The following is a 24,431-nucleotide window of genomic DNA, read 5'->3' as shown; positions in this document are numbered from 1 at the left end:
GTCTTGGCCAGCAGGGCTCCCCTGGTTACAGCTGTTAGAAGCTCCTAGCTGATATTTGCTGTCATCCTAACTGCACATCAGTCACCTGAAGGCTTTCCATGGGTGCAGGTGACTGGGATGCTGGGTTGGCTGTCAGCTGCTGGCCAGCAGATGCTGCCAGAAAAGAGGCTGTCACTCATGGCATGGGAGGGCATGCATTTGTGCTTGTGTACACAGCTGCAAAATGGCCTTGTGAGTCTGCAGGACAGCTCTGTCAAGGGTGGGAAAGGATTTTCTGCGTTGACTTTTGTCATGGTAATGTGAGCAGGCTCAAAAGAAGTGCTGTCCCGTGAGTTCACTGGCTTAGTGCTGCATGACTTCTTCCAGAGTTAGGGGGAAAAAAAAGCAACTATCCCACACGGCCCGTTTTCCTAATAGTCACCGTTTTCATTCATTCTTCTCTAGGCCAGCAATCCGTGCTGCCAAAAATGTTACTGCTGATGAGTACGAATGCAGCAAGCCTGCCAACAAGCAGCTCAAATCGTCTGCTCTCACAGCTCTGTCCTTCCCCTGGCACTGACCAAAGCAGTTCTTTTCAATTTGGCATCTGTCAGCTCCAAATTTGCAGGCATGCATCACTTTCCTTCTGTATTCCCCACTAACGTGCATTGGATGCATCAAAGTGTCTCACAGCTGAGGGTGCTTCCATCCACGGTGCCTCTGCTGCTCTCCTCGTCTGCTCACAGGATTTCTGCAGCCTTTTCCTGCAGAAGAACAGACGTTTGTTTCAGGCTGGTCGTGTTTCACACCGCTCCCTCTTGCAGTGTCCGATGTCACAGCGTCACCCTCCTTCCCCAGCACACCCAGGCTTATTTTTGGCACACATATGCACTGAGTAAAGCAGTTCTCTGCTGAGACGTGTTTTTCTTCCTGCAGTGCCCAGCCTGGGATGAGGATGTCAGACAGCTGCAGCTCCCCACGCAGCCCTGCCATGTGCTTTCCTCACTGGGATTGCTTTATTCTCAAACCCAGTCTTGAGTGAGCATGATTACAGCAGCTTTCAGCAGGGCTGCTTCGCCAAGGCAAAGCAGATTGCCTCTGGAGGTATTCAGTGTAATGCAGTGCCTGGGTTTGTACATCAGGACTCAGCACCAACCTCACAGCTCCCAGCGCATCGCTGTGTCTCCTTCCCACCCAGCATGATGGGTTTTTTTGTGCAGGGCTGGGATGCTGTGTTGATCTTGGCCTCCTGCCCGCGTGTGCTTAAGCAGGAGGTCAAAGGGAGCGACGTGCTCATAGCAAACCCGTCAGCTTCCCTGGGATGCTGGCATCAGCAGCACCTGTGGCTCAGGGCGGTGTTACATCAGCAGAGTCTGCCTGTGGTTCTGCAGCAGCAGGAGGCCACGCTGTGGAGGTGGGATGGAGGCAGCAGTGGGTGGATTCACAGTGCTGTGTCCTAACATCAGCACCTCACCATCTGTGTTAACGAAATGCTGGGTTTAGAAGGGCACTTTTCTTGCAGGAAGCCCTGGGCTGGCAGACAACTCAGGCAGGTTGGTAGCACAGCCCCATGGCTGCACCCACTGCCATCCCAGCAGCAGTGCTCTGCGCCCTCCTCCCCTCTGCTCCCCTCAGCACTGCCTGCACTTTGTGCACGGTGCCCCGTGAGCCTTTCCCAGGGAATGGCAGCACACGGTGGTGCTGGGAGAGGAGAGAGGATGGAGACGCGGGGCTGAGAGCCTCATCCTGCTTGTGCTGACAATAGGGCCTTTCTTCTGCTTTCTGGAGCGCCGTGCTGAATTAGAATGGGTGTTAGCACAGAGGAATCTGGGCGGCCTGGTCTGGTGGCTGGCGACCCTGCACATAGCAGGGGGTTGAAAGGAGATGATCGTTGTGGTCCTTTTCAACCCAGGCCATTCTGTGATGCTATGAAATGAGCTCTGGCTGCAGCAGTGAGTCAATCAGCTGGCAAGAAGTCTTGGGGCTGCAGTGTGATGGGTCCGTGGTGCTTTTAATGATGTCAGAGGTTTTCAGGTTTGCAACAGGGCGTGCTGCTCTTGACCAGCCCTGCTGGAATCGTTCCATCTGTCGCACTTAAATCTCAGGCCCAGAAGGGAGATAGCAGAATATATGCAAGAATAAACCCCTGGGAGGAGAAACTGGAGCAGAGGGAGCAGGGTGATGGATGCCAATGGGGAGGATGGGAGTTTGGGCTGAAGGTTGGGTTGCAATGGACCTGCTGACCAGAGAGCTTGCAAGGCTGCTGTTTAAAGAGACAGCAATAAAAATAATTTATGACGGTCTTTTCCTTTCCTCTGTCCTCATTACCTAGAAAAATCTGGGTAGTAAAGCACTTCATCACTGCTTTGGCAGTCGTAGGGGGAGCAAAGTTGTTCTCCCTATCTGTGGTTTGGCTTTGGCTTGGGTTTGTTTCTGTCCTAAGGCAGTTCTGCTGAATTCTGCCTTTCCGGGGCTTTAGATGGAATTTTCAGTTCCTTGAATTTGATTTAAAAAGAAAAAATAAATAAAGTCCCTTCAAATGTCAAAATAGCTAAAGGATTTTTTGGAGGTTTTTTTTTTTTTTTTGGAAAAACCAACTTGCCTTGGGCCTAAAGATGTCAGAATGCTTTAACAAAGAAGAAAGCAGATTCTTTCACTTAACACACCCTTCTGAAAGGCTCTGTGGGTCTCAGCAGCTCTGCTCGGCCTTGTTTTTAGAGTCTCTTCTTTCCTCTCTTGCAGGTTTACCAAGAATCTCTCTCCGGACAAAATCAACCTGAGCACCCTGAAGGGGCAGGGGCAGCTGACCAACCTGGAGCTGGATGAGGAGGTGCTGCAGAATGTGCTGGAGCTGCCCACCTGGCTTGCTATCACCCGGGTCTACTGCAACAAGGCATCCATCAGGGTGAGCAGGGGGGCTGTGGTCGTGTCCCTGGGTTCCACACCCTCCATTTAATTCACCCTTTACTTAACATCCAGAGCGTGCTGTGGCAAAGAGCCTCACAGCTTAACTGCATGCTTGCTTTTGCTGCTCTCAAGCCTGCATGTATTAATTTTAGTTGATGACCTGGTACTGTTCTTTAGAAGAAATGGTGAAGAATGACTCCCTGCTCATTACCCCCAAGCACTTTGGGGTTTTACAGCCCTTTCTGTTTCACCATTTCCCCCATTAACTCTTATTTTGATCGCTGAGCAGTTCTCTGTGTCTTCCCTCATCCCCAGTGGCTTGTTTTTTTAATGCTAAGGAATCAACACAGACCTCCACCGGGAATAGGAAGCAGAGACAAATGCAGTGCTGTTATCTAAAAGCCTGATGATGCTGTGAGGCACCATAAAACAAATTGAGCTGAAGTCTTCATTGTTGAAAAGGCAGCTCTTAAGAATTCTGTGAATGGCACACGTGAGAAGCAGTGCAGCCTGCACTCATTCAGCCACCATTGGCTGTTTGTCTGCATAATGGCTGAAGCTGGGCATGCATGGACAGTTGCACTTTTGCACTCTGACCCCTCTTAGAAATTTTCCTCCTTGTGCTTTTTAGAGCACAAAATTGATTTTTTTTTCAGTTGATGTGAAATGCCAGACTGTTTAATCTCAGCTGGTACTAACCATAGCTGCATTACTTGAACGCACAGTTTTTTAGTGTATAGAGGAGACTTGCTATGGTGGTTCTACTCTGCCAAAGGAGAATGAAAACGAGTCTGTCTTACTCATCGGATCTGTTCTATCTGTTTTTAGAGTCAAATTTGCTTAATATAGCACCAAACATTTGTCCTCCCTTGTACAAGAACTGCAGAGTAAGTAAGGAAAATCAAATAGGATCATTTGGGTTTGTATGGAGTCTTCAAAAGGGTGACCTGACTTTCAGCAATGGCAGCATTTTCTACAAAGGAAGGGGAGGAATCTGAATCTGACCTACTGAGCACCTCTTACTCACGATGACATACGAGATGCAAAAGCTGGGCTGGGCTCCCTTTCTGAGCCTGTTTGACCTGGATTTAGAGATGATGGAATGTCATAATGGTCGTTTCTCAGAGCAGAACTTTGAGCTCACGTGGTTCCCTGCAATATCCTAACTTTTTAAGAGTGCAAAGGTGGCTCTTGTAATCTTACCTTTATTGTTTCAGATCCAGTGGACAAAACTGAAGACGCACCCAATCTGCTTGGTAAAGTTCCTTCTCTTGTTCGTTCCTTCTCTTCCTAATTCTCTGAAAGGAAACTGAAGTGCATGCTCCATTGCCATCCTGAAGCCTCCAGGCCTCTAGAGTGCGGGGGGAGGGGGAATTCTGAGAGCAGCTCTGTTAGAAGTTGGGTGACCTCCTATGGGATTCCCATTTCCCTGCAGGATGGAGCTGGGCTCAGCTCTTGGTGAAGTCCAGTTGCCTGCTTTTTGCTGTTTGTTTTCCCCCACTTCTGGAGATTCACATCACCCAACCATTCTGGCACTGAAGGTGTGAGAACTTTAGCACGAGACTGGGGGATGTGAGATGGCACAGCTGGGTTTACCAGCCCTAGAGTCTCAGACCTACGGGTGTAAGGCTGACCTTGAGCCTTGGTCTTGTATTTACTGCTCCTGTGTTTTGTCTTCCCAGTACCTGGACAAAGTGGAGGTAGAGATGCGGACGTGCGAAGAGCCTCGGCCACCCAATGGACAGTCTCCCATTGCGCTTGCAGCCGGCCAGAGGTCAGACCCCTGAGTCCCATGGCTTCTTTCTGCCATGCTGGGGTATGGGTATGGGCTGTTCTTCTCGAAAATTAACCACTGACCTCTGGGGGTTCTGGTTTTGGTGGTTCCATACGTACCGCAGTCTCTCCCTGATGACTTACAGGATCTTCTCTTTGCAGTGAATACGGCTTTGCTGAAAAGGTGGTGGAGGGGATGTTTATTGTTGTCAATTCCATCACCATCAAGATTCACTCCAAGGCCTTTCATGCTTCTTTTGAGCTGTGGCAGCTTCAAGGCTACAGCGTCAACCCCAACTGGCAGCAGAGCGACCTGCGGCTCACCCGCATCACTGATCCACAGAGAGGGGAGGTAAAGAGCCTTCGGATGTTGCCTGAGCTGGGCTCCATCCCTGTTGGTGTATAGGGACTGCAGAGGAAAGAAAAAATGTTGGACGGTTCCCTGCACCCTTGTTTCCTTCTGTGTCCTTAAAGGGTTTAGCTTAATCCTGGCAGCTGATGCAAATCTCAGCTTTTCCCTATTTTCCTCTTTCTGGGTAGGTTTTGACATTCAAAGAACTCACCTGGCAGACACTCCGCATTGAAGCAGATGCAACTGACAATGGTGATCATGATCCTGTTACTACTCCTCTGAGACTCATTACGAACCAGGGGAGGATACAGATCTCTCTCAAGAGAAGGGTGAGTGTTTCACCCATCCCTTGGAGGATGCATTCTCTGCAGTGATGATGCGCATTTCTTCCCACGTCCCTCAGCCATGCTTCATTTCCTTCACAAGTACTGAGCCTGATGTATTGCTCTGCTTTCTGTTGGAAACAGCTGTGTTCTAACCAAATGTCAAAGCAGTTTATTTCCCAGGGGAGAATAATGTGTGTGGAGCAAGTCTTAAAATCTGTTTTCTCGTCCCAAGGAGATCTGTCATCTCCTTATTGGGAGCTGGAAGGCTGCTAGCTTTGCTTTTAGCTGTCAGCAGAAATGTGATGATGAGTGGATGTGATGAGAAGTTGCAAAAAATTGTCATCTCTTGTTTTTCTGTCTTAAATGGCCAGCAATCAATTTCCCTTCCAAAGAGAAGGTGGCTTGGACTCCTTTCCTTCTCAGATGAGAGCAGTGTGGGCATCCACCAGATGAGTTACCTTCTCTCTCAGATGATTTTCAGAGCAGCATCTCTACTTCGTGCTACAGCTTCTGTGTATTCTGAGGAGAGTGTAAAGTGAGCAGCTCTTAGTCCTTGACACCTTCTTGCTGTTTTCAGACCAAAGATTGCAATGTGATGGCATCAAAGCTGATGTTTCTCCTTGACGACCTTCTCTGGGTGCTGACAGACTCTCAGCTGAAAGCAATGATGAAATACGCAGAGTCTCTGAGTGAAGCCATGGAGAAGTCTGCTCAGCAGAGGAAGAGCTTGGCACCAGACTCCGTGCAGGTGAGTGAGCCATAGGGAAGAGGAAAAGATGGAGAGAGCTGTTGTATTTTTGCTCCTTTGTTCTTTGGTTTACACATAGCATAGTCTGCGAGAGCCTTAAAGCAGCAGTTCTAAGCAGTAGCTTGGAACATCCCTTAGCACTTGTTTTTATGTTTTTCCCCCAAAACCTGTTCTAAGTAACTGATTGATGAATGCCATACAATAAATACGTAGGGCAGAGGACAAACAGTGTTTCTAGAGGGGGAAGAGGAGGATCACTGGTAGTGGAAGCTCTGGGGAAGGAGGGCTGTGCCAGAGGTTACATGGAGGGATCATAAGGAATACTTTTCCCTTTTGATCTCAGAATATCTTCCAAGATGAGCTCTTACCAAGCTTGTTGTTTCCTAATAGATCACACCACCAGCTCCCAGTACCCAGCAGTCCTGGTCTCAACCATTTGGAGTCAGCCCAAATGCAACCAGCATTGGTCAGTACTTCGATAAACATGACATGAAAGAATCATCCTACCACCTCCTCATCTCACGCCTGGATCTGCACATCTGTGACGACAGCCACACTCGAGAGTCAGGTAAGAGAGCAGCATCAGGAGGAAAAAAATAGCCAGTCCTTTTCTTTCTCGAAGGAGGATTTTCCTCCGGAAACTCTCCTGATTGGTGTCGTGAGAAGTGTAATTAATGGGAGCCTGGAAAGCAGTGGGGTCTTGTGATTTGGGATTTGAGATTCTAGATCTGGTTCTTGTGGTATAAACTGTTGCCTCGTTACGTTCAATTGCCCTTTTCCTCACCGAGGATGAGATTCTGATAGAGCTCTTTAGAAGCAGATACCAGCCATGGTAACAGTGATGGCAATCAGAGCAGCATTGTTCTGAATTATCCTGAGTCAGGGCTTGTATTGCAGAGCTGATCATAGCTTTCTTTGTTCCATTTCTCACAGGCGCTTTGAAGCATGGGATGCTGGGAGGTGCCATGCAGCTGACCTTTAGGAGGATGGCTTTTGACTATTATCCTTTCCATAGGGCAGGTAAGGGGATGTGTCCTTCCAGCTTGAAAAAAGAACTTGAAGAATGGTGATGCTGTGAGGCTTCAGGCAGGGCAAGAAGAAAGAGCTACACAAAGGACCTGGATCTTAAATCCTCGTGGCCGGGATTAATCTGATTTACCTCTTGATGGAAGATTGACAGGTTGTTGGCAGAGTGCAAAGAAAGGAGCGAGTTACTGCTTGCCATAAAACCATAAAGTTGAAACTTTGAATTTCTTTTTGGTTTCTTAAGCTCGGGATCTGATTCTGAGCTCATCAATGAGAAAGGGTTGTATCTCAGGAGCAAATCTGTTTGTTGGTTAACTGAGGAAGCAAGGAAAAGTGTCACACTGGCATTCTTCCCAGTGCTGGTGTTTGAAACACAGGCAGGGATAGCAACAGAGTGTGATATCAATCAAGGGGGATGCTTTACAGATTGATTTTGGTTTAAGGGGAACAAGAGAGTTGTGAGTATGCAGGAGCCTAATTTTAAAGCTGGTATGTTTACTTTAATGCAGGAGATGCCTGCAAGCATTGGGTGAGGTACAGTGAGGCAATGGAGACACGGGGACAATGGGCAAAAAGGTTGGTCAGTGAATTTCAGAGCAAGGTTGAGAAGCATTATGAAGAAATGGATGCTGCCTTTGCCAAGACTCCACTTTCTCCCTTCAAAAAGAAAGCAGGTAATGATGTTGGATTAAACTCCTGATAAAGCTGGAGGTGGTAACAGTTGTTCTCCATCCGGCAACATCTCTAGTTCCCTTTCTTAGCAGCTTGATCTGTTGTTCAGAATCGCACAGCACACCAAAAATCATAAATTTAACGGCATAGTTGGGTTAACCCATAGTTAAGGGGTTTTATATTGGAACAATACTGCAGCAAGAATGGACAGACCTAGCTTATTTTTATCCTCTTTGAGTGAATATATAATGAGTAAATGAAATAGCCTGAGCAGCAGAAGGTGGCTGAAGTGTAGCTGAAGAACTTCTGTTGGTGCAGATCACGCTGATCCTTCACAGTGTCTTTCCTGAGTGTTGGCTTTTTTTTCCTGCCTGGCTGTGCCCATCTGTTTCTAATTCTGGGGCTGTTATTTCTGCTCTGTAAGCACGTCTGTGTTGGAGCTGGCGGCGACGTCCACTACAAAGGAGTTGAGTAAAACCCTTCTGCTTTCACATCCCCGCAGACACGTCGTTGAGTCCTCATAAGAGCCCCTTGGAGAAGGGCCGTGGAGCTCCCTGCAGTCTGCCCCAACTCCGGCACCCTCCCTGGCACCGCCTGCGCTCCAGCTGCGTGCTGCTGCGTGTGGACGACTTGGATGTTCACCAGGTGGGGGTCTGAGCAGTGCCTGGGGACACCCACGTCAGGTTTTTGTGAAGAAGGAAATTTAATTGGCTGTGGTGTAAATAAATGGCACAAATCTCGCTTAATCCAGTCCCGTCAACCCTCCACAACCAAGGAAGCTGAGTGTCCTTATTGTGCTGCTTGTGCACAGTAAACAAAATAAAACAAGCATGGAGTGCTGGTCGTTGTCACGTGCAGAGGAAATTGCACGAAGAGCCACAGAGTTTCTGCACTCTTTGAGTTCATGTCAAACCCAGGATAACAGATTTCGTGTATTTGAGAAGTTGGTGAAGATGTGGATTTTTGACAGAGGAGGAACATATCTGCCCTCGTGCTTTCTGACCCAGCACAGAAAGGATCACTAGAGTGGGTCAGCCCTACATCCATACACCCTGTACCCTTTGTGAGAGCATGATCTGTACCAGATGGTGTCATGCACTTACTGACATGCTGTTTATACTGAAGAAAGTTACGATGGGATTCAGTTCTGTTTATTCACATCACCTAGATCTGATTGTTCTGGTTCGTAATAGCAGTGATATGGGATATAAGTCATAGAATCATAGAATGCCTTGGGTTGGAAGAGGCCCCAAGGATCATCAAGTTCCAACCCCCACAAGCAGGGCCACCAACCTCCAGATCTGGCACCAGCCCAGGCTGCCCAGGCCTCCATCCAACCTGGCCTTGAACACCTCCAGGGATGGACGGGGCATCCACAGCCTCTCTGGGCAGCTGTTCAGCACCTCACTGCTCTCTCTATGAAGAACTTCCCCCTGACACCCAACCTAAATCTTCCCTCCTTGAGCTTAAAACCATTCCCCCCTGTCCTATCACTGTTTACTCTTGTAAAAAGTTGATTGCCCTCCTATTTGTAATCCCCTTTTAAATACTGGAAGAATATATGTGAATGCAAAGAGATGAATTCCCTCGAAGGAGAGGAGTTGACAGTATTAGCTGGTAGGGGAAAGTTGAATCATTACTGGAAAGCAGAGTGTGTTTGATGTGTAAATGAGACACACTGAGTGTAGGAGGCTGCAGGGTTACTGGGATGCTTTCTTTTGCCACAAGCAGGTTATGTTCAACTGCATGCCATTTATGTTTTCAGGTTTCCACAGCTGGCCAGCACAGTAAGAAACCTTCCACCCTGCTTTCGTGTAGTAGAAAATTCCTCAACCTGCCTGATCAGGTCTCTGCAATCCACATTGAATTCACAGAATATTACTTCCCAGACAATCAAGACTTTCCAGGTAATACACCAAGGTTAGCACCTTCTTTCATAAGTTCCTTCAAAAATCAGTGTTTTAATTCTTTAGGTGTGTTGACTGTTTTGAAGCTTCTCTGGATGTCACTGTCCATTCAGTTCCCTGATGTTTGCCTGTCTAAATTATTATTGAGAAAATGGTGTAGGGTTTACCTGGTGCAAAATGTGGAGGAAATGCTGTACTCGAAAAATAATGAGCCCAAGAGCACATTGAAGGACCTGCTTTGGTTAAAGCTTGGGGTTCTGGGACCCCAGGGAGCTCTGAGCGCTCTGCAGCTGCCCTGGTGGGAGAGCTGGAACTCCTCACTGCTCTGCTGCTTCTCTCAGCTTTTCTCTTTCACCACGAGGTCTGTCTTGAGGTGGATGGTAAAGCCCTGTGCTTTGGTGTTTTAGTGCAGGTACTGAATTTGATTCTGCTTTGTTCTAGTTCCTTGCCCAAACCTGTATGTACAGCTGAATGGTCTGACGCTGACCCTGGATACAGCAAGCATGCTCTGGATAAACCTCTTCTGTCTGGATCTTTATCGCAGCCTGGAGCAGTTCAAAGCTATCTACAAGCTGGAGGACTCAGGCAAACGTGATGAGCATGTTGATGTTCGACTGGATGGCTTCCAGCTGAAGGTACCATTCCTTTCCTCCTTTGCACAGCAGCGTCCTCTCCCTCTCTGTGCTGGAAGTACCAGGGAATAGCTGGGGTCTGGGATGAGCAAACAAAACCTCCACCTTTCTTCTGTCCACTGCTTGTGTTGGTTTTGTTTTCATCTATGGGCCTTAAAACAAGCATTTGAGTTCTACTTCAGAGCAGATGGACAAGTCAGTAGTTATGGAAGCAGTTTCAAGGAGGAATTGCTGGGTCAGATAACCAGGAGTTGCTTTGATTCCCATTCCATTCCCAATGGGCATGTGTCTGTTGCATTGACATCCTATGGCGTTTGCCACTGACTGCTCTAGGTGATATTTTCCTTGTGTCTGATTTGTAAATTTTATTTCATTTCTCAAATGAGAATCTAGTTCAGCTCTTGGGATTTTAGTAGAGACCAAGACTTCTCAATTGTTTACATATTCCACAGCCGAGTTTCTGTGTAAATGGCCAGAATGGAGTTCTGCTGATTTCCCCTCTTGCTGCTTTACTTATCATATCATATCATATCATAATCATATCATAATCATAGAATGGCCTGGGTTGCAAAGGAGCACAGTGCTCATCCAGTTCCAACCCCCTGCTGTGTGCAGGTCACCAACCAGCAGCCCAGGCTGCCCAGAGCCACATCCAGCCTGGCCTTGGATGCCTGCAGGGCGTCCACAACCTCCTTGGACAACCTGTTCCAGTGCATCACCACCCTCTGTGTGAAAAACATCTTTCTCTTTCTTTGTAGCTCAGCATCCCTGTGGAGAAGAAAGTCGCTGCCCATCAGGATCGCCCGCAGGCACTCTGCATTCACACGTCAGAGCTGACTGCCACCAACACCCGCCATGCTCCCTCCTGCAGCTGCCAGGACCTCCAGAGCCTCTTCCGTAAATTTGCTGGTTCAGAATTCTTCCACTCCAGCTACACCCATTTCCCACGATCCCAGGACAATTTTAACCTCCTCCATACCCTTTTCTTGCGCCACGCCTACGAGGTGGATGATAGACCTCAGAAGCATTCAGGTTTTCCTCAGCCATTGCGCAAAACCTCTGCCTCTGAAGATCTGTGGTCTATGAATTTCACTGACCTCTCCCTGGACTTTGAGGGTGCTGAGAGCTCAAAGGGCAGAGCCCTTAGCTTTATTGACCCGTTTCCCCTTTCCGTTTGGGCCTGTCTTCCCAAGAGATGGGGGCAAGCTCAGATATCTAAACGACAGCCACCATCTGTCTCTGATTTGAAAATCAAGCCTTCTGCCAGTTTTAGCAATCACTCCAAGAACGAGAACCTTCCCAGAGAGCACGGAGTTTGTCAAAGATCAAGAACTGACCAGGATCTGAAAAGCATCTACAAGGTCCCAGAGACGATGGATGCCTTGGGAGAATCTGAGTGTGAACTTAATGATGGAGTAGATGACAAAGAGCTGGAAGCCTCTGCTGATATCCACGTGCTTTTGTCCTCCTCTGTTCATGTCAAAGTTCGTCTCAACCACTACCAATACCTGGTGCTGCTCAGGATGAAAGAAGTTCTGCAAACACTACAGGAGCAGCTGACCCAAGATACCCAGGAGGTGACTGGGTGTCCTTTAGATCCCATGTCTGCGTCGGTAGGAGTTATGTTCCACAGTGCTGAAGTGGCCCTGCTCATGAACCCCACACCAGGCTCCTGCTTGGAACCCAAATCCCTCGACTCAGATACAACGAGCCTGGTAGAGTCAGAGCTCTCACCTTCAGACAGCAAGGAGGGATTGGCAGCTGAAGAGAAGGAGCTGGCAGCTGAGGAGAAGGAGCAGAAATCTGAGGCCGGTTCAGAAAAGGGAATGTGCAGTACCACAGAGGTCCCAGAGGACAATGAGGCTGAAAATACAGGCACCAGTGCAACCAGTGTGCCACTGGAGAGGCTTCCAAAATCAGCAAGCGATGGAGCTCTGAGCACAGCTCCACCAAGTAAGAGCATGGAGGAGAAAGGTCTGATAGAGGAAGCACGTGAAGCTGTGGAAGCCCTGGTTGCAGAAGGAGCAGAGGAGCCTACCAGCCATCCTCAGAGCCCTCCTGCCCTCCCCATTAGCCCAACCTCAACCAGTGCCGGCCCCCCAGGAGGAGGAAGTCCCGCTCTCAATGGCCAGGCAGAGCTCATCCCTTTGAAGAACCTAGAGGTGGAGCTGTCTAGTGCGCTGCATATCACAAAGGATGCCACCAAGGAAGCTCTGCATGTTACAATGGACCTCACCAAAGAAGCTATGTCTATAACAAAAGATGCTCTGAGCTTGAGCCGGGAGAAGATGACCTCTACTGTGCAGAAAATGCTCTCTCTCCCCCCAGCCAAGTGAGTGAGCTATCCTCCTGCAAGGCTGCTGGGAAAGGGGGAAGACATAGGCCGACTGCTCCCTCTCTCTGTGTGCCCTTTGGACCAGAGAGATGTCAGACCTTCATCTCCTGGGGATAATATAAGTAGACTAAAGCCTGCATTGCGAGCGTGCAGAGTTTAGTGGAGTACCTGTGTAATGCTGATGCGAAGCTGATTGCCTTTGGCCTTTTCCTTGTTTTTTTCTTTTTGTAGGGATTCTGTGCCCAAAGCAGAAGAGGGGGCAGTGACTCCAGGGGGTGGCAGCAGCCGGATGCGTTTCTTCTCCATGAAGAGGACAGCATCCCAACATTCCTTTGATACCACGTCTGTGGATGGGAGTGGTCCTGAGGATGGGCTGTCAGTGGACAGCGATGGCAGCGATGGCTTTGTAATGCTCACAGACTCTGGTAACCAGGGTCCAGCTGTGTCCTCATCCCCTCTCCTATTTCACAACAGTTAACAGTGTTCTGGCTCATGCTGTGTTCTTACAGGATTCCTTGTGCCACTCGTTCTTTTTGAAGATGATGGGCATTTTCACCCACGGTGGCTCTTAATGCTTTTGTAGATGCTTTTTTTTTTTTTGAGATGAAGAGTATAAATGAGTGGGGAGGGTTTTCCCAGCACCATTACTGTGCTGTTCTGAGTCATTTGCCCATAGTAGAGTGCAGGTGGGCAAATGTCCCACGGCTTCTGGGGAGGGTTTCATAAAGGGTGGTTGGAAGTAGGGTATGCTGTGCATTGCAGTGAGTGTTCTTCACTTCAGCTGCACATTGTTTAGGTTCATCCAGGGAACTGGAAAGCATTCTCTGGAGGATGGTTCAGGTCGTGAGATTAAGGCAGATGCTGAGACCAGAAGTGCTTAAAACCAGAAAAAGAAACAAGAATCGAGCTGTTGTTGTTGCCACTTCTATTTCAGAGCCCAGCCTGGACCCTCTCCCTTCAGGGCATCTTCTCCAGGTGCACAGCAATGCAGGCAGCAGAGCAAACCTGGTGGCGGAGGACGAGAGCGGAGCATCTCCTGAAATAAACAGCTCGGCTTCACAGAGCGAGGAGCCCAGCCTGCAGCTGGTCAGAGCTTTGTTCCTTTGTGATACTGTCTCTAACTGAACCTTGAAGTGAACCACGTGGCTGTGTTCCACTGGCTGAGCTTGGCTCTCTGTGTTTCAGGTGTCTGTCCTTCTGCTGAAGATGAACGAGGTGAACTGTGCAATAGAGGCACGAGGTGATGATTTGTCTGTTGCTTTACAAGTCATGAACGTGGTTCCAGAGCAGCTGAACAATGTTGGGATGTGGCAATACCTGCGTGGCTATGTGGGTAAGGTTCTGGCTTTTACAGTTGGGTTGTGTGCCAGCTGCTCTCAAGGAATCTTCCATTCTAACTTCAGTGTTCACAAAGCTGAAGTACCTGTACAGTCAAGCTGCGTGGTGTCCAGCTCAGTGAAACTCTCATCCTTCATGGGAAATGTTTAAATTTCTTCTGGAGTGCATGAAATCAGTGAAAAGAGGGATAAAAGCTCCCTGAGGAAACCCCAAATTATCCCTGCCCTGAGAATAACCCTTCTGGGCTGGGGCACTTCCCTACTGATTAATTTGAATTTTAAAGAAACAAACAAATGAGAAGCACAGGAGCAGCTGCAACCCAAAACTTCTCAGTGCAAACATGCAAAGTTGGACTGTTATTTATCCATGCTGCCTGTAACCACGAGGGGGCACGACGAACAGAAGGTTGGGTGGTGGTGAGCAGCTCTGAGAGGCTGAGAGTTTCTGTTCTGTTTGTGCAAATGCTAAATGAAGGCGGGTTTTGTAAAGTGCTGAGATGGTGAGAGAGGTGGGTGGGCCTGGGGGATTAAGGAGCCTGGTTCTGCTGGCAGCTGCTGTGATGTGAACTCCGAGCGTTTTGAAACCTGGTCTTTTTTATTATGGGAACAGGTTGCCCAAGCAGGCTGTGGATGCCCCATCCCTGCAGGCATTCAAGGCCAGGCTGGATGTGGCTCTGGGCAGCCAGGGCTGCTGGTTGGTGACCTGCACACAGCAGGGGTTGAAATGAGACGATCATTGTGGTCCTTTTCATCCCCATTCTAGGATTCTGTGATTTCTTGTGAGACCTATTTTGACCACATCCCATCTCCTGCAGTGAGCTCTTTCAGCGTCGTGCTTTAGTGGGCATTTTGGTGACGGGCTGAGGGTTGGACTGTAGCCTCAGCTCTCTTTTCCAACCTTAATGATTCTGTGCTTCCCTGATTCTTTCTGCTTTAGGAGATGCGGACGTGGAGAAGCCTTCAGGCCCTGAAGCTGCTCAGGCCCAGCCAGAAGTGTGCTTGCGTCTTGAAGCAGGACCTCATGCTGCTGTGCATTCCCCACTCGCTGTTCAGAATGGCTTCCTTCAAATGCTGGTCCGCAGTTACACAGCAGAGTTCTTCATGTCCTTCCTTACCAACCTCGGCCCCTTCCTTGAGGATGAAGTTATCCCAGAGGTGATCCCCATGGAGATTGAAGTCGTGGATGCCAAAATCACGTTGAAGGTGGGTGCGTAGGGAACTGAGGTGGGATCCTGAGTAGGGCTCACCTGCAGTGTTCTGCTTCGGAAAGGATGATGTGGGATTGCTGTGGCTTTCTGCAAAGGTCTTGTTTCCCTGATGGTGTTTTATTTTGTTTCTAATGGGCAAATGGTAACACAAGCTCAGATTGTGGAGAAACAGGAGCCTGACATTCAGATTCTCTCCCCAGCTTTGTTGATGATCTATTTGCTGACTCAAGGGAAAGAGAATTAAATACCTCTTTCCCAAGTGTTTGTGCGAAATGAGAATTATTTGACCTTTTTGGTAAGCGTTTAAAGAATTATGGCTGAAAAAAAACCACATTATGTAAGAGCTGGTTGATGTAAAGGAGGGACAGAACTGTTTTTCTGAAAGCAATAAGCTTGCTCCACTGGCAAGCAGGAGCCACAGCAACGTGAGAATCTCCAGACTTAGAGGTATTGGCTTCATTTTAATAGGTTTTTGAATCAGGACAACTGTGAGAATAATCTCAGGGGAGATGGCCTCTCCCCAGCCTTTGTTATGGATATGGCAGAACTGTGCTGTGATCCCTGCGAGTCCTTTTTGCACAAATTAAGTCTCTGTGTAAATAAAGCCAGGCTTTTCCATATGGTGGGTGACCTTGGTGAGCTCTGGCAGTGCTGCCAGTTGGTGATGTTACCCCTGTGAAGTCTGGGGGCAGGGGGAGCCCTTTGCCGGAGCTGTCACAGCAGTTAATGCCTTTTTTCTGCCTTTTCTGTTGTTTTAATTTTTCAGGATGACAGCCCCCAGATATACCCCACCTCCCCTGGCCCTGTTCCCATCACCTTGGCAATAGACCACGTCCTGGTGAAGCGCAGAGATGATGGAGTTTTCTACCTAACAGGTCAGAAATGTCAGGAAATGTGTTTTCTTCTCTAGGCCTTGTGGGAGGTTGTGCTCAGCTGGGCCTGATTGTAGAGGCTGGAGCTGAAACGTGATGTTTGCTGCTGGGAAGGATGCACTCTGCTGTGTGTGCTGTCCCTAATTCTGATTCTTGCAGTCACTTCTGCCAGAATGGGCAAACAATCTTCTGTCTTCAGTGCCAGCCTTTGGCTGCTCTGCAGGGCTAATTGCTGGCTGCAGGCATTCCTACCTCTCTGCTTCTCACTGCTTTCGTTGTATTGTTTGGACAGAAAAACTGATACCTCAGGAAGAGCACATTAACACCTAAAACAGTGAACGGGCAGCCTGAATTCATGCCTGGTGTTTCCTTGAGCTCATACAGTCACGACACACTTCTGCATCTTCCCTTGGCTTAGCTTCTCCATTTTTAAATGGGGATAAGATATATATCTTTTTTTTTCCTGTTTTTGTTTAAGACAAAAAGAGCATCCAAGTTTTTTCTTTTAGTGCTAAGAATCCTGTCAAATAAATAATAAATAAATATCTCCATGCCTTTTTTTTTCTTCTTTCCAGCTCCACAAGGGGGAGGTTCACCGGAACTGGAAAAACCTGTGTCAGTCCTTCAGGACCAGAAGGCCCCAGCACAGTGTGTTTTGGCAGCACCAGCAGGAGGGATACGTGGACTGCAGGTGAGTCACTGCTGCCTGCTGCTGTCTAGACAACCAGATAGCTGGCAGTAGGCTGGAAAACAAAGTCTTTTGTCTGCATCTGTTTGCACTTACTGGTAGGTGTGGTGTGTTGCAGATAGGGAGTGCACACAAAAGCAGTCTGTACCTCCTTTTACAGGCATTCAGAGTATTAAGGGATCAGCTAGCTCGCTGCAGGCCTTACTCCTACGGCTAGAAGTGTGAAAGGAAGTCTTAAGAGAAAGTAGACGTTAGAAATGCATCTCTGGCAGCCTGAGTGGCTCTGGTGACAGGTATGGAAGTCCTCAGGCACCAGTTAGAAGTATTTTGCAAATCAATCTGGGTGGCTGTCAGTGAGCTTTGTGTGTGCATCAGTGTAGTTAGATCTGCCCTGCTGCTTACCTTTCTAAACGCCTGCTTTGTTTTTCTTTTTCTTCTCTGTCTTTTGTAGTCAAAGGAAGTGCCAGAGTTGCAAAGAGAGCTTCAGAACACGAAAATAGCCCTTGCAGAAGCCAACATGGACAAGGCTCGCCTTCTGCAGGAAATTAGGAAATACAATCCCCTCTTTGAGCTCTGACAGTAGGCTGCAGCTGCTCAGGAGGAGTGGAGACCACCACCAGCACTAATGCAGCGAGTTTGATTACATTGCTGCTAAACAGGTCAACCTCCTGGAGAACTGATTGTCACAAAGAGTGGAAACCAACTGTGATTGCAAAATACTCTTCATACAGGGAGAAAGGGCAGAGCTTGGCTGAGCAGCACGGAAGCGACGAGGAGTTCCCCGTGTGCTGCCACTTTCCTCTGTCCTGGCAATATGGTGCTACCACCTGCCACTGAACCAGGGCAGTGCTCAGTCTGCAAACAAAAGGTCTGAAGTTGGTGTGGGGACACCGTGGCTCTTCATCCACACGGTGGTAGAGACAGTCTGCTTTCAGCCCTTCTGCCTGGAGGTGGTCGGCGTTAGGATTTCTGCTTTTTTCAGCCCGTGCCTTTGGGCACAGCAAAAGGAGTGCAGTTAAATTCACCGCATCAAGGAGCGGCAGAGAATAGGTAGGGCAGAAAATGTGGCTCGGAGCTGTGATGTGGAAGCATGTGTATTGTCACACAGAGAGAGAAACTGAGGTCAGGGGGTGTGGGAGATGCAGAAGGGATTTCCCCATGTAGAGGAGGGGAGCTACAGCTCATCAACCCCTCAAGAACGGAGCCAGGATAGAAGAGGAATTCTTTCACGTTTCTTTTTCCACCTCTAGGAAAAAGAGGAGGTGGTGTATTAGACTTAATCTAATTCACTCTCAATCCTGCAACATTTGGCTTTATTGATGCAGAAGCAAAGAGGAATTCATTATTTCATTACCAACTGCTGTTTAATCTGTCTTTAATTTTACAATCAAAGAATAGGGGTGATGGAAGTTGGCTGAACCATGGAATGAGGCCTTTGTGTTTCCTTTTGGACACGTGGTTTCCTTAAACCATTGTGTTTCCCAAGTTTCACCAGTGGAGAGAGGAAAAACCAAGAAATAACTGTCTGCACTCCTCCAGGGCCACGTATTTTTAATAGCACTGAGCTCAAGTTCAGTGTTAGATGTCTTTTAGCGGGGATTCTGGTGTGTGGGTCAGGAGAAGGGTGCTGAGCAGGGCCCCCTAGGTGCAGGCTGACACTGCTAACTGCTCACTGGAGGGTGGAGGTGAAAATAAGCAGGGTTTGTATTCGCTGTATTCTTACCTTTGCTCGAAGTCTGCGTGGTTGAATGGGGGATTGGTCTAATTAGTAAAGAAACTGCCTCTGAAAGCGTGGATGGAAAAAGAAATGGGAACCTGGTAAAAGAGGAAATAAGCATTTGTTTTAAGAGCTAAGAAAGGAAATGTAATTCATGAAGTGCAAAGATCAAATCCACTGCTCCAGGGAACTGGGTATGTGGTTTCTTTGCTGTGCTGGTGCACAGACTACGTGCTGAATGAAGGGCAGCCGTGAGGGGCAGAAGTTGGTTGTGGAGAGAAGAGCTGTTACAGAGAACTTGTGCTGTTCTGGCACAGCATGGTGGAACATCCACCCCCATCTGTGTTCAGGGGGAGTGCCCATCCCTCCCCATCAAATGTAGCATCTGTACTGTGTGCAGAATTCATGGGAGTTCAGCAGATTTCAGGTGCATTTTCTGATTGTGTAAAGGCACACAGTGCCCAAAACTTTCTTCTATTGGGTTTTTCTTTTTTTTTTAACTTTTATATTATGTGTGTGTGTGTGTGTGTGTGTGTAAGCATTACTTCGTTGTAATTAGATTAACTAAAGTAATAGAAGATTTTAATCCTGCTTGCTATGCAAGGAACAGCCTCTGATTTACAAGCCATGAGTAGCTGAGGCCTGGGAGCTACACAAAAGAAAGCAGTGATGTAGGAGCTGAGTTTGCTCTGATGTACTTGTCCCTTTGCCCAGCTCTGGAGCTGCTGAGCAGTTTACAGACACTTTAACAGACACTCCTGGTATCATTTGAGCTCTCCTGTAGCTCTAGGGGCAATAAGGACATATTTGCAGCTCGGGGTTGGGCGCAGAGGCGCTGCTGGCTGTGGTTTGTGGAGAGCTGGGAGCGTCCCTTGCTGTGTTTGTTAGCTCACCCTCTGTAAAAGAGGGTATGTAAGAGACAGAGGCTGATTGTCTACTGTCACTGTTAAGATCATCAGCGTGATTTGGTGTCTGACTCCATTATGCTGAAGGTAGCCTGACTAATGTTCACTGGGAGCTGTGCTCGGATGCAGGGTCTGAGCAGCCTCGGGGCAGAGCATGCTGCTGAAATGCAGTGTTTGCCTGCCAAGCTGTAACTGACCGTGCCTCCAATCAGCTGTGACAGCAGCAGTGAGAGCCTGACCTGCCTTCTGGAAACTAGAAGCAAATGGGCACAAATGAAAGGAAAGGAGGAGAGTTTGCCTTTGGCAGAGGGCTCTGTGCCCGCCGTCCACTCTGCAGGGCTGGAGCTGATGTTTGGTGCTGTGCCTTTCACAAGTTTGCTTTCCCTCCTCCTCAGGAAAGCCCTCTCCTCCTGGTTCCTGTTAGACAACTTTGCTGTTTTCTCTGGAGTGCATTCTGTGACCCATCCCCAGCTCAGTGCACAACTCGGGTTTGCGTTGCTGCATGTGATGGAGCAACGTTCTGGAGCAGCCTGTCAGGCCTGTTCTCTAGAGGAAAATGCACTTTAACTTTCTAAGCATCAGCAGGCATTTCCTTCACCAATACTGCCTCGTGCATAGAATCCAGAAGTAAAAGCAGGGGTCAGAAATGCAAGATATCTTCCATACTGAAATAAAACTCTTTTCGTGAGCAGTTCTCAGAGTAACAGAGGAAGGAGGTAACAAAGTCTCTGTGTATCTCCAGACTTGCTGTGAAACAAACCTATATGCAAAAGCTCACTGTAAGTACCATTATGAAGTGCACAAAGCCCACGTAAGCAGAAGTTGAACTTTTGGTCAACCTACATGCTTCTGTGCTTTCCTCTTTCTGTGTGAAGCAAGAAATGCAAGAACGCTTGCCTTAGGTGGAACGCACTGCTATTCTTCCTTTTTATTCACTAACTGCTTGAAAATGGGAGGTTCCTTTCTTTCACACTTCATGACTTTTTGTTTGAGTAGAGCTTCATCTCCAGCCAGCATAGGGAGCGGATGGGGCAGAAGGGGTTTTCTCCAACGTGGTGCCTATTTGCAGTGTCACAGAATTCCTTACCTCTCTTTCCACGTGGGCAGACAGACCAGAGCTGGGCCCAAGCTGTTGACAGCAAATCTCTTGCTTCAGCAACTCGAGTGCCCCAGTTCTGGGTGACAGTTAAATCACTTCCACTGTCTTCTGCTTTACTAAGAGAAGTACTGTAAAACACCATCCCCTTCCTTTCTATGAGATGTAGGTGTGGGAGGACAAGAACTCCACTGATGATGATTAGCAGAGTTTACTCTTTAGAGCCTTTGGTTTAAGGGCTCTACGTTATGAGAGCCAACTTAATCCTTTGTGTAACTGCATGGCAGTTACCCTAGGAAAAGCACGTGGCCTCAGCATCTTTTACATTTAGTTAGAAGTGTGCTCAAAGGGGATTACTGTATGTACTGGTGGGTGATGTACAAGTCTGAACTTGAATTTTAGGCAGTATTGGAACTTTGCAGTATATTTCCACTCATGCATTTATTGGTTCTGTGAACCATGAAAAGAAATTAAACTTGTTAACCTCCTCACGGGCTCGTGCACTTTTTTTCCCCCTCCTTTTCTTCCTCACATTCCCCATTGTATGAATTCTAGGCAGCTCCAAACAGCTGCCTTTGGAGGAACAGCCGAGTGATGACTTAAGAAGCATCAGCTTTCAGCATGTGTTCCCTGGCTCGTGGTAATGGAGCAATACATGCCGGAGGCGTGAAGCTTCTTGAACATGTTGGGGTTGGTTGAGACAGATCGCAGAGCGCTCTCCCTGCTTTGAGTCACACAAACACCATTACACAATTAGTATTTGCTGTTCCAGCGAGACTAAGAATATAGTAACAAGTTTAATGTACAAAAAAAAGACACTTCTGTACATAGACACCACTACACCTGTGCCAGCAGAAGGTACGATGCTGGTGGGTAAATACACTGAAGATGTTGCACGTTCCTCTCCCAGGCTGCTGGATCAGAGGACCCTGAGGCACCAGGCCAGGAATCGAGCCCGCACAGCACCCAGCTGACAAGCTGGCCTTCAGAAGTTACTGCAGGAAACATCCCCATGGTTGCCTACATGAATGACTGTACACAACGTGCTGCTCGTGGGCTGCTGGCAGGGAGCCTCTCCTATGGGGATGAGCTTAATGGGACAACTGCAGCTTCAGCATTTCTCCCTGCCCTTCTATCCCATGAGCCGTGCTGAGAGCATTCATGGTAGTTTTGTAAACTGAAAGCAATCCAGATAAACCTCCGTGCTTGAAGTTACCAAAATCCACGTTGAATTGAGCTTGAGTAAAGGCTCCTTGGAGAGGACTGCAAACAGGAGAGGGTGAGTGCTTCTGTCTCATATCTGCTGCAACTGCTGTACGGTGCACAACCGAAGCTTGTTTGAACTTGTCTTCTCTTTGCTGATCCCAGGACACTTCAGTGGAAGATGATCTTTTTATATTTGGAATTTGGGATCTGTCCTCGTGACTTGAGCCTCCTGACAGCCTCCCGCATGTGTTTGGGCTGCAGAGGTGGCAGCTCCCCCCACTTCTCACACACATCCAGCGCTAAACAAAAGAAACAAGAGTTGACATGAGCAAGGACAGCTCAGCTCTGCTGTTCTCCCAACAAGAGACATTTGAAAAGTCTCCTACTGGTTGAACTTCAGTAATAAAGGCAGCAGGTAACACTGTTCAAGGTTTACAGCTCATGTTTTATCTATACACAAGAATGAAATGGCTTTGTGTGTTTCTCTGAAGAAAAACCAGTCCTTGGGGCATCAATACCAGCTCAGAATCAGCTGCTTTTTAACAACATTCCAGCTGCTATGGAATAGACTCATGCAAGAGCTTGACAAGGCTTCACCATCTTAAACTTGACACCTTAAAACCACCCCTAGCTTGTGATGTTTTGGGGCTTGTGTGCAGCAGTGATAGGAGGGAACAGCCTACAGCTGACTTGATGGGCAGTTCCTGTTCTTCATTTCTGGTAAGTATCATTCAGGTCTCCTGCCAAGGACATGAAGCAATTAAGTACAGCAGTGAAGCTGCTTATCCAGACTGCCTCTGGCAACACAGAGCTTCAGACACAGCCAAAGCAGAAGAAGTGCCAGAAGCTGCATCATCCTTGCTGATGGCAATTCCTGCATATCCAGGCCGTGTGTTTTGTGTGACAAGCCTGTACTAAGTTGTTGGCACAAAAAACAAGAATCTTTTCCTCCTCTCCGTGAGCCCGGACACAGCTGGGTCAGCCTTGCACAGGCTATCCCAAGGAGATCTCAGCTCACTGCATTAACAAAGAATCTTGCAGGTTAAGAGGCTTAAATAACGCATTTTCCTTCTAAGCTGAATTTGTCCACAGTAGTATTAATTAGATCTTTGCTTTGGCACTGCAGCCCATTCACGTAGGAGCAAGAACTTCTAAGTTATCTTCTGCAGAAAAGATAAAAAAGGAGGAAGGCAGTCACTGATCTCTACTGGTTTATGGGCAGTTATATTAACAGCATTAGAGTGGAATATGGACAACGCCACACTTCCCCCTGAGCCTTCACAGTAGCTTTCTGCTGCTGAAAGCAGGAGGGCTCTGCAGGGTAGTGTGTCAAGCTGCAGACCTGGAGAAGAAGCCACAAAAGTCCAGCTTTATCTCATGTCTTTCTGTTTTGCTTTAAACAATGCACTCTCTCTGTATTCTTATCCTTTTACTGAACAATAATGTGATTTGCTCACCTTCCTCCACCACTTCCCCAACGAAGACCTTGGAAATGCCAGACATGGCAATAACCACGTTCTGAGAGACAGAGGTACCCGTGATGGACTGGATCAGCTGCACAAGCCAAGAAGAGGCAGTCAGTCAAATGAGGTACACGCAGCAACAGTGAAATATTTCCAATTATATTTAGTAATTGGAGCCTGCCAAATATCAAGCATCAGTAAACAAAATGAACAGAAACAGCAGTAACTGATCTTTGGAATAAGGTCCTATAGCTTTGGGCACATGCTAGCTGTAGCAATTTTAGATTGCTTTTATTCAGCTACAGATCTGTACTAACACCTGTTGCATCACTGTCCCCAAAACTACTTTCATTTAAGATAAGCTTCTATTTAAACTGCATAAGCCCCACAGGCGCACTGAGTAGGACATAATCAGATAAGCAGATGTAGGGACGGCCACAAGGGCTGAGATGTGGCTGGAGGGGAGGGCGTGAGTGCCCACAGTCCTGAACTGCTGAGTCCCCCATAGTAATAAGTTTATGTATGTGTGTGAGGCTGGGCTGGGAGCGTGGCCAGGCTCAGCCCGTTTGCTTTGTGCTGAAGCATGACTGAAGTCATACCCGTTTGATAGCAGCTTTGGGGAAGGCAGAGCGGCGATACATCTCATAGCGATTCAGCTGTTCTTCAGAAAAGGAGGAGACCAGTATTCTGGAGGGGAGAGAATGAATCACTTACAGAGATTTAAAAAAAAAACAGACACAATTCTGAAGCTCTTCAGACCATTGAAACGGTCCTGCAGAGCATTACAACCATCCTCAGCCTCCTGCAGCATAAAAAAAGAGCTGGAGAGAAAACAACGGCGCTCCAGTTGTGCTAAGATTTGCAATGCAGATGGTGAGGCAGCTTGGAGGGATCTGGGAAGGAGCTGCAGACACAGAACATCCCAAGTTGGAAGGGATCCACAGGGATCCCACACCAAACTCCTGTCCCCGCACAGCAGCACCCAAACCCGATGGCTGTGGTGTCCCAACACAGCCATTCCCCTCAGGAGGGCCTCGCATTTGGACCGAACGCCTCCAACCCTGACAGAATCCCCCGCCCCGGGCGCTCTCACTGCATCTTCTGGATCTCATCTTCGTCCACTTTGTGCTTCTTCTCCTTCCTCTCCTTCAGCTCCAGCTTCACCTTCTTGGCCGCCGACGGCTGCAGGCTCAGGTCCTCCCCGTCCAGCGCCTCCCCCTCCGCGCTCCTCACCTGCACGAGAGCGCAGCGCTGTGGCGGCGGCCCCGTTCGTTTCCCGCTC

At 48.2% G+C, this 24,431-nt stretch overlaps 2 protein-coding genes across 2 annotated transcripts in view; one reads left to right on the top strand and one right to left on the bottom strand.

Annotated features, from left to right (window-relative positions):
• Window positions 1–223: 223 nt before the first annotated feature.
• Window positions 224–20,971, top strand: UHRF1BP1 (UHRF1 binding protein 1). Its single transcript, XM_019623302.2, has 22 exons — window positions 224–231; window positions 445–522; window positions 2,722–2,884; window positions 4,104–4,142; window positions 4,569–4,660; window positions 4,822–5,011; window positions 5,200–5,340; window positions 5,915–6,085; window positions 6,476–6,653; window positions 7,019–7,105; window positions 7,621–7,785; window positions 8,286–8,428; window positions 9,549–9,690; window positions 10,132–10,325; window positions 11,081–12,654; window positions 12,889–13,082; window positions 13,592–13,743; window positions 13,843–13,990; window positions 14,932–15,197; window positions 15,969–16,077; window positions 16,650–16,765; window positions 17,214–20,971. The coding sequence occupies exons 1-22, from the start codon at window positions 224–226 to the stop codon at window positions 17,337–17,339; spliced, it is 4,476 nt and encodes a 1,491-aa protein (XP_019478847.2). The 3' UTR covers window positions 17,340–20,971.
• Window positions 20,972–21,237: 266 nt separating this feature from the next.
• The window catches only part of TAF11 (TATA-box binding protein associated factor 11), a 4,428-nt gene continuing 1,234 nt past the window's right edge, over window positions 21,238–24,431 (bottom strand). The window contains exons 2-5 of the mRNA XM_010724384.3: window positions 24,243–24,428; window positions 23,749–23,836; window positions 23,144–23,240; window positions 21,238–21,985 (exon numbers count right to left, since the gene is read on the bottom strand). Coding sequence (XP_010722686.1) covers window positions 21,855–21,985; window positions 23,144–23,240; window positions 23,749–23,836; window positions 24,243–24,428 — 502 coding nt within the window. The 3' untranslated portion in view covers window positions 21,238–21,854. The remainder of the gene's footprint in view (window positions 21,986–23,143; window positions 23,241–23,748; window positions 23,837–24,242; window positions 24,429–24,431) is intronic.

This window comes from Meleagris gallopavo, chromosome 28, assembly GCF_000146605.3.
Source record: "Meleagris gallopavo isolate NT-WF06-2002-E0010 breed Aviagen turkey brand Nicholas breeding stock chromosome 28, Turkey_5.1, whole genome shotgun sequence".
Classification (NCBI taxonomy): Eukaryota; Metazoa; Chordata; class Aves; order Galliformes; family Phasianidae; genus Meleagris; species Meleagris gallopavo.
Note: the sequence above shows the minus strand (reverse complement) of the source record. Positions and strands in the feature narration are given on the sequence as shown.

Excerpts from the sequence above, each read along its gene's own strand:
- UHRF1BP1 (XM_019623302.2), top strand. Across the intron at positions 4,661-4,821 it reads GCGCTTGCAGCCGGCCAGAG|TGAATACGGCTTTGCTGAAA; the intron begins GTCAGACCCCTG and ends TTCTCTTTGCAG. Across the intron at positions 10,326-11,080 it reads TGGATGGCTTCCAGCTGAAG|CTCAGCATCCCTGTGGAGAA; the intron begins GTACCATTCCTT and ends CTTTCTTTGTAG.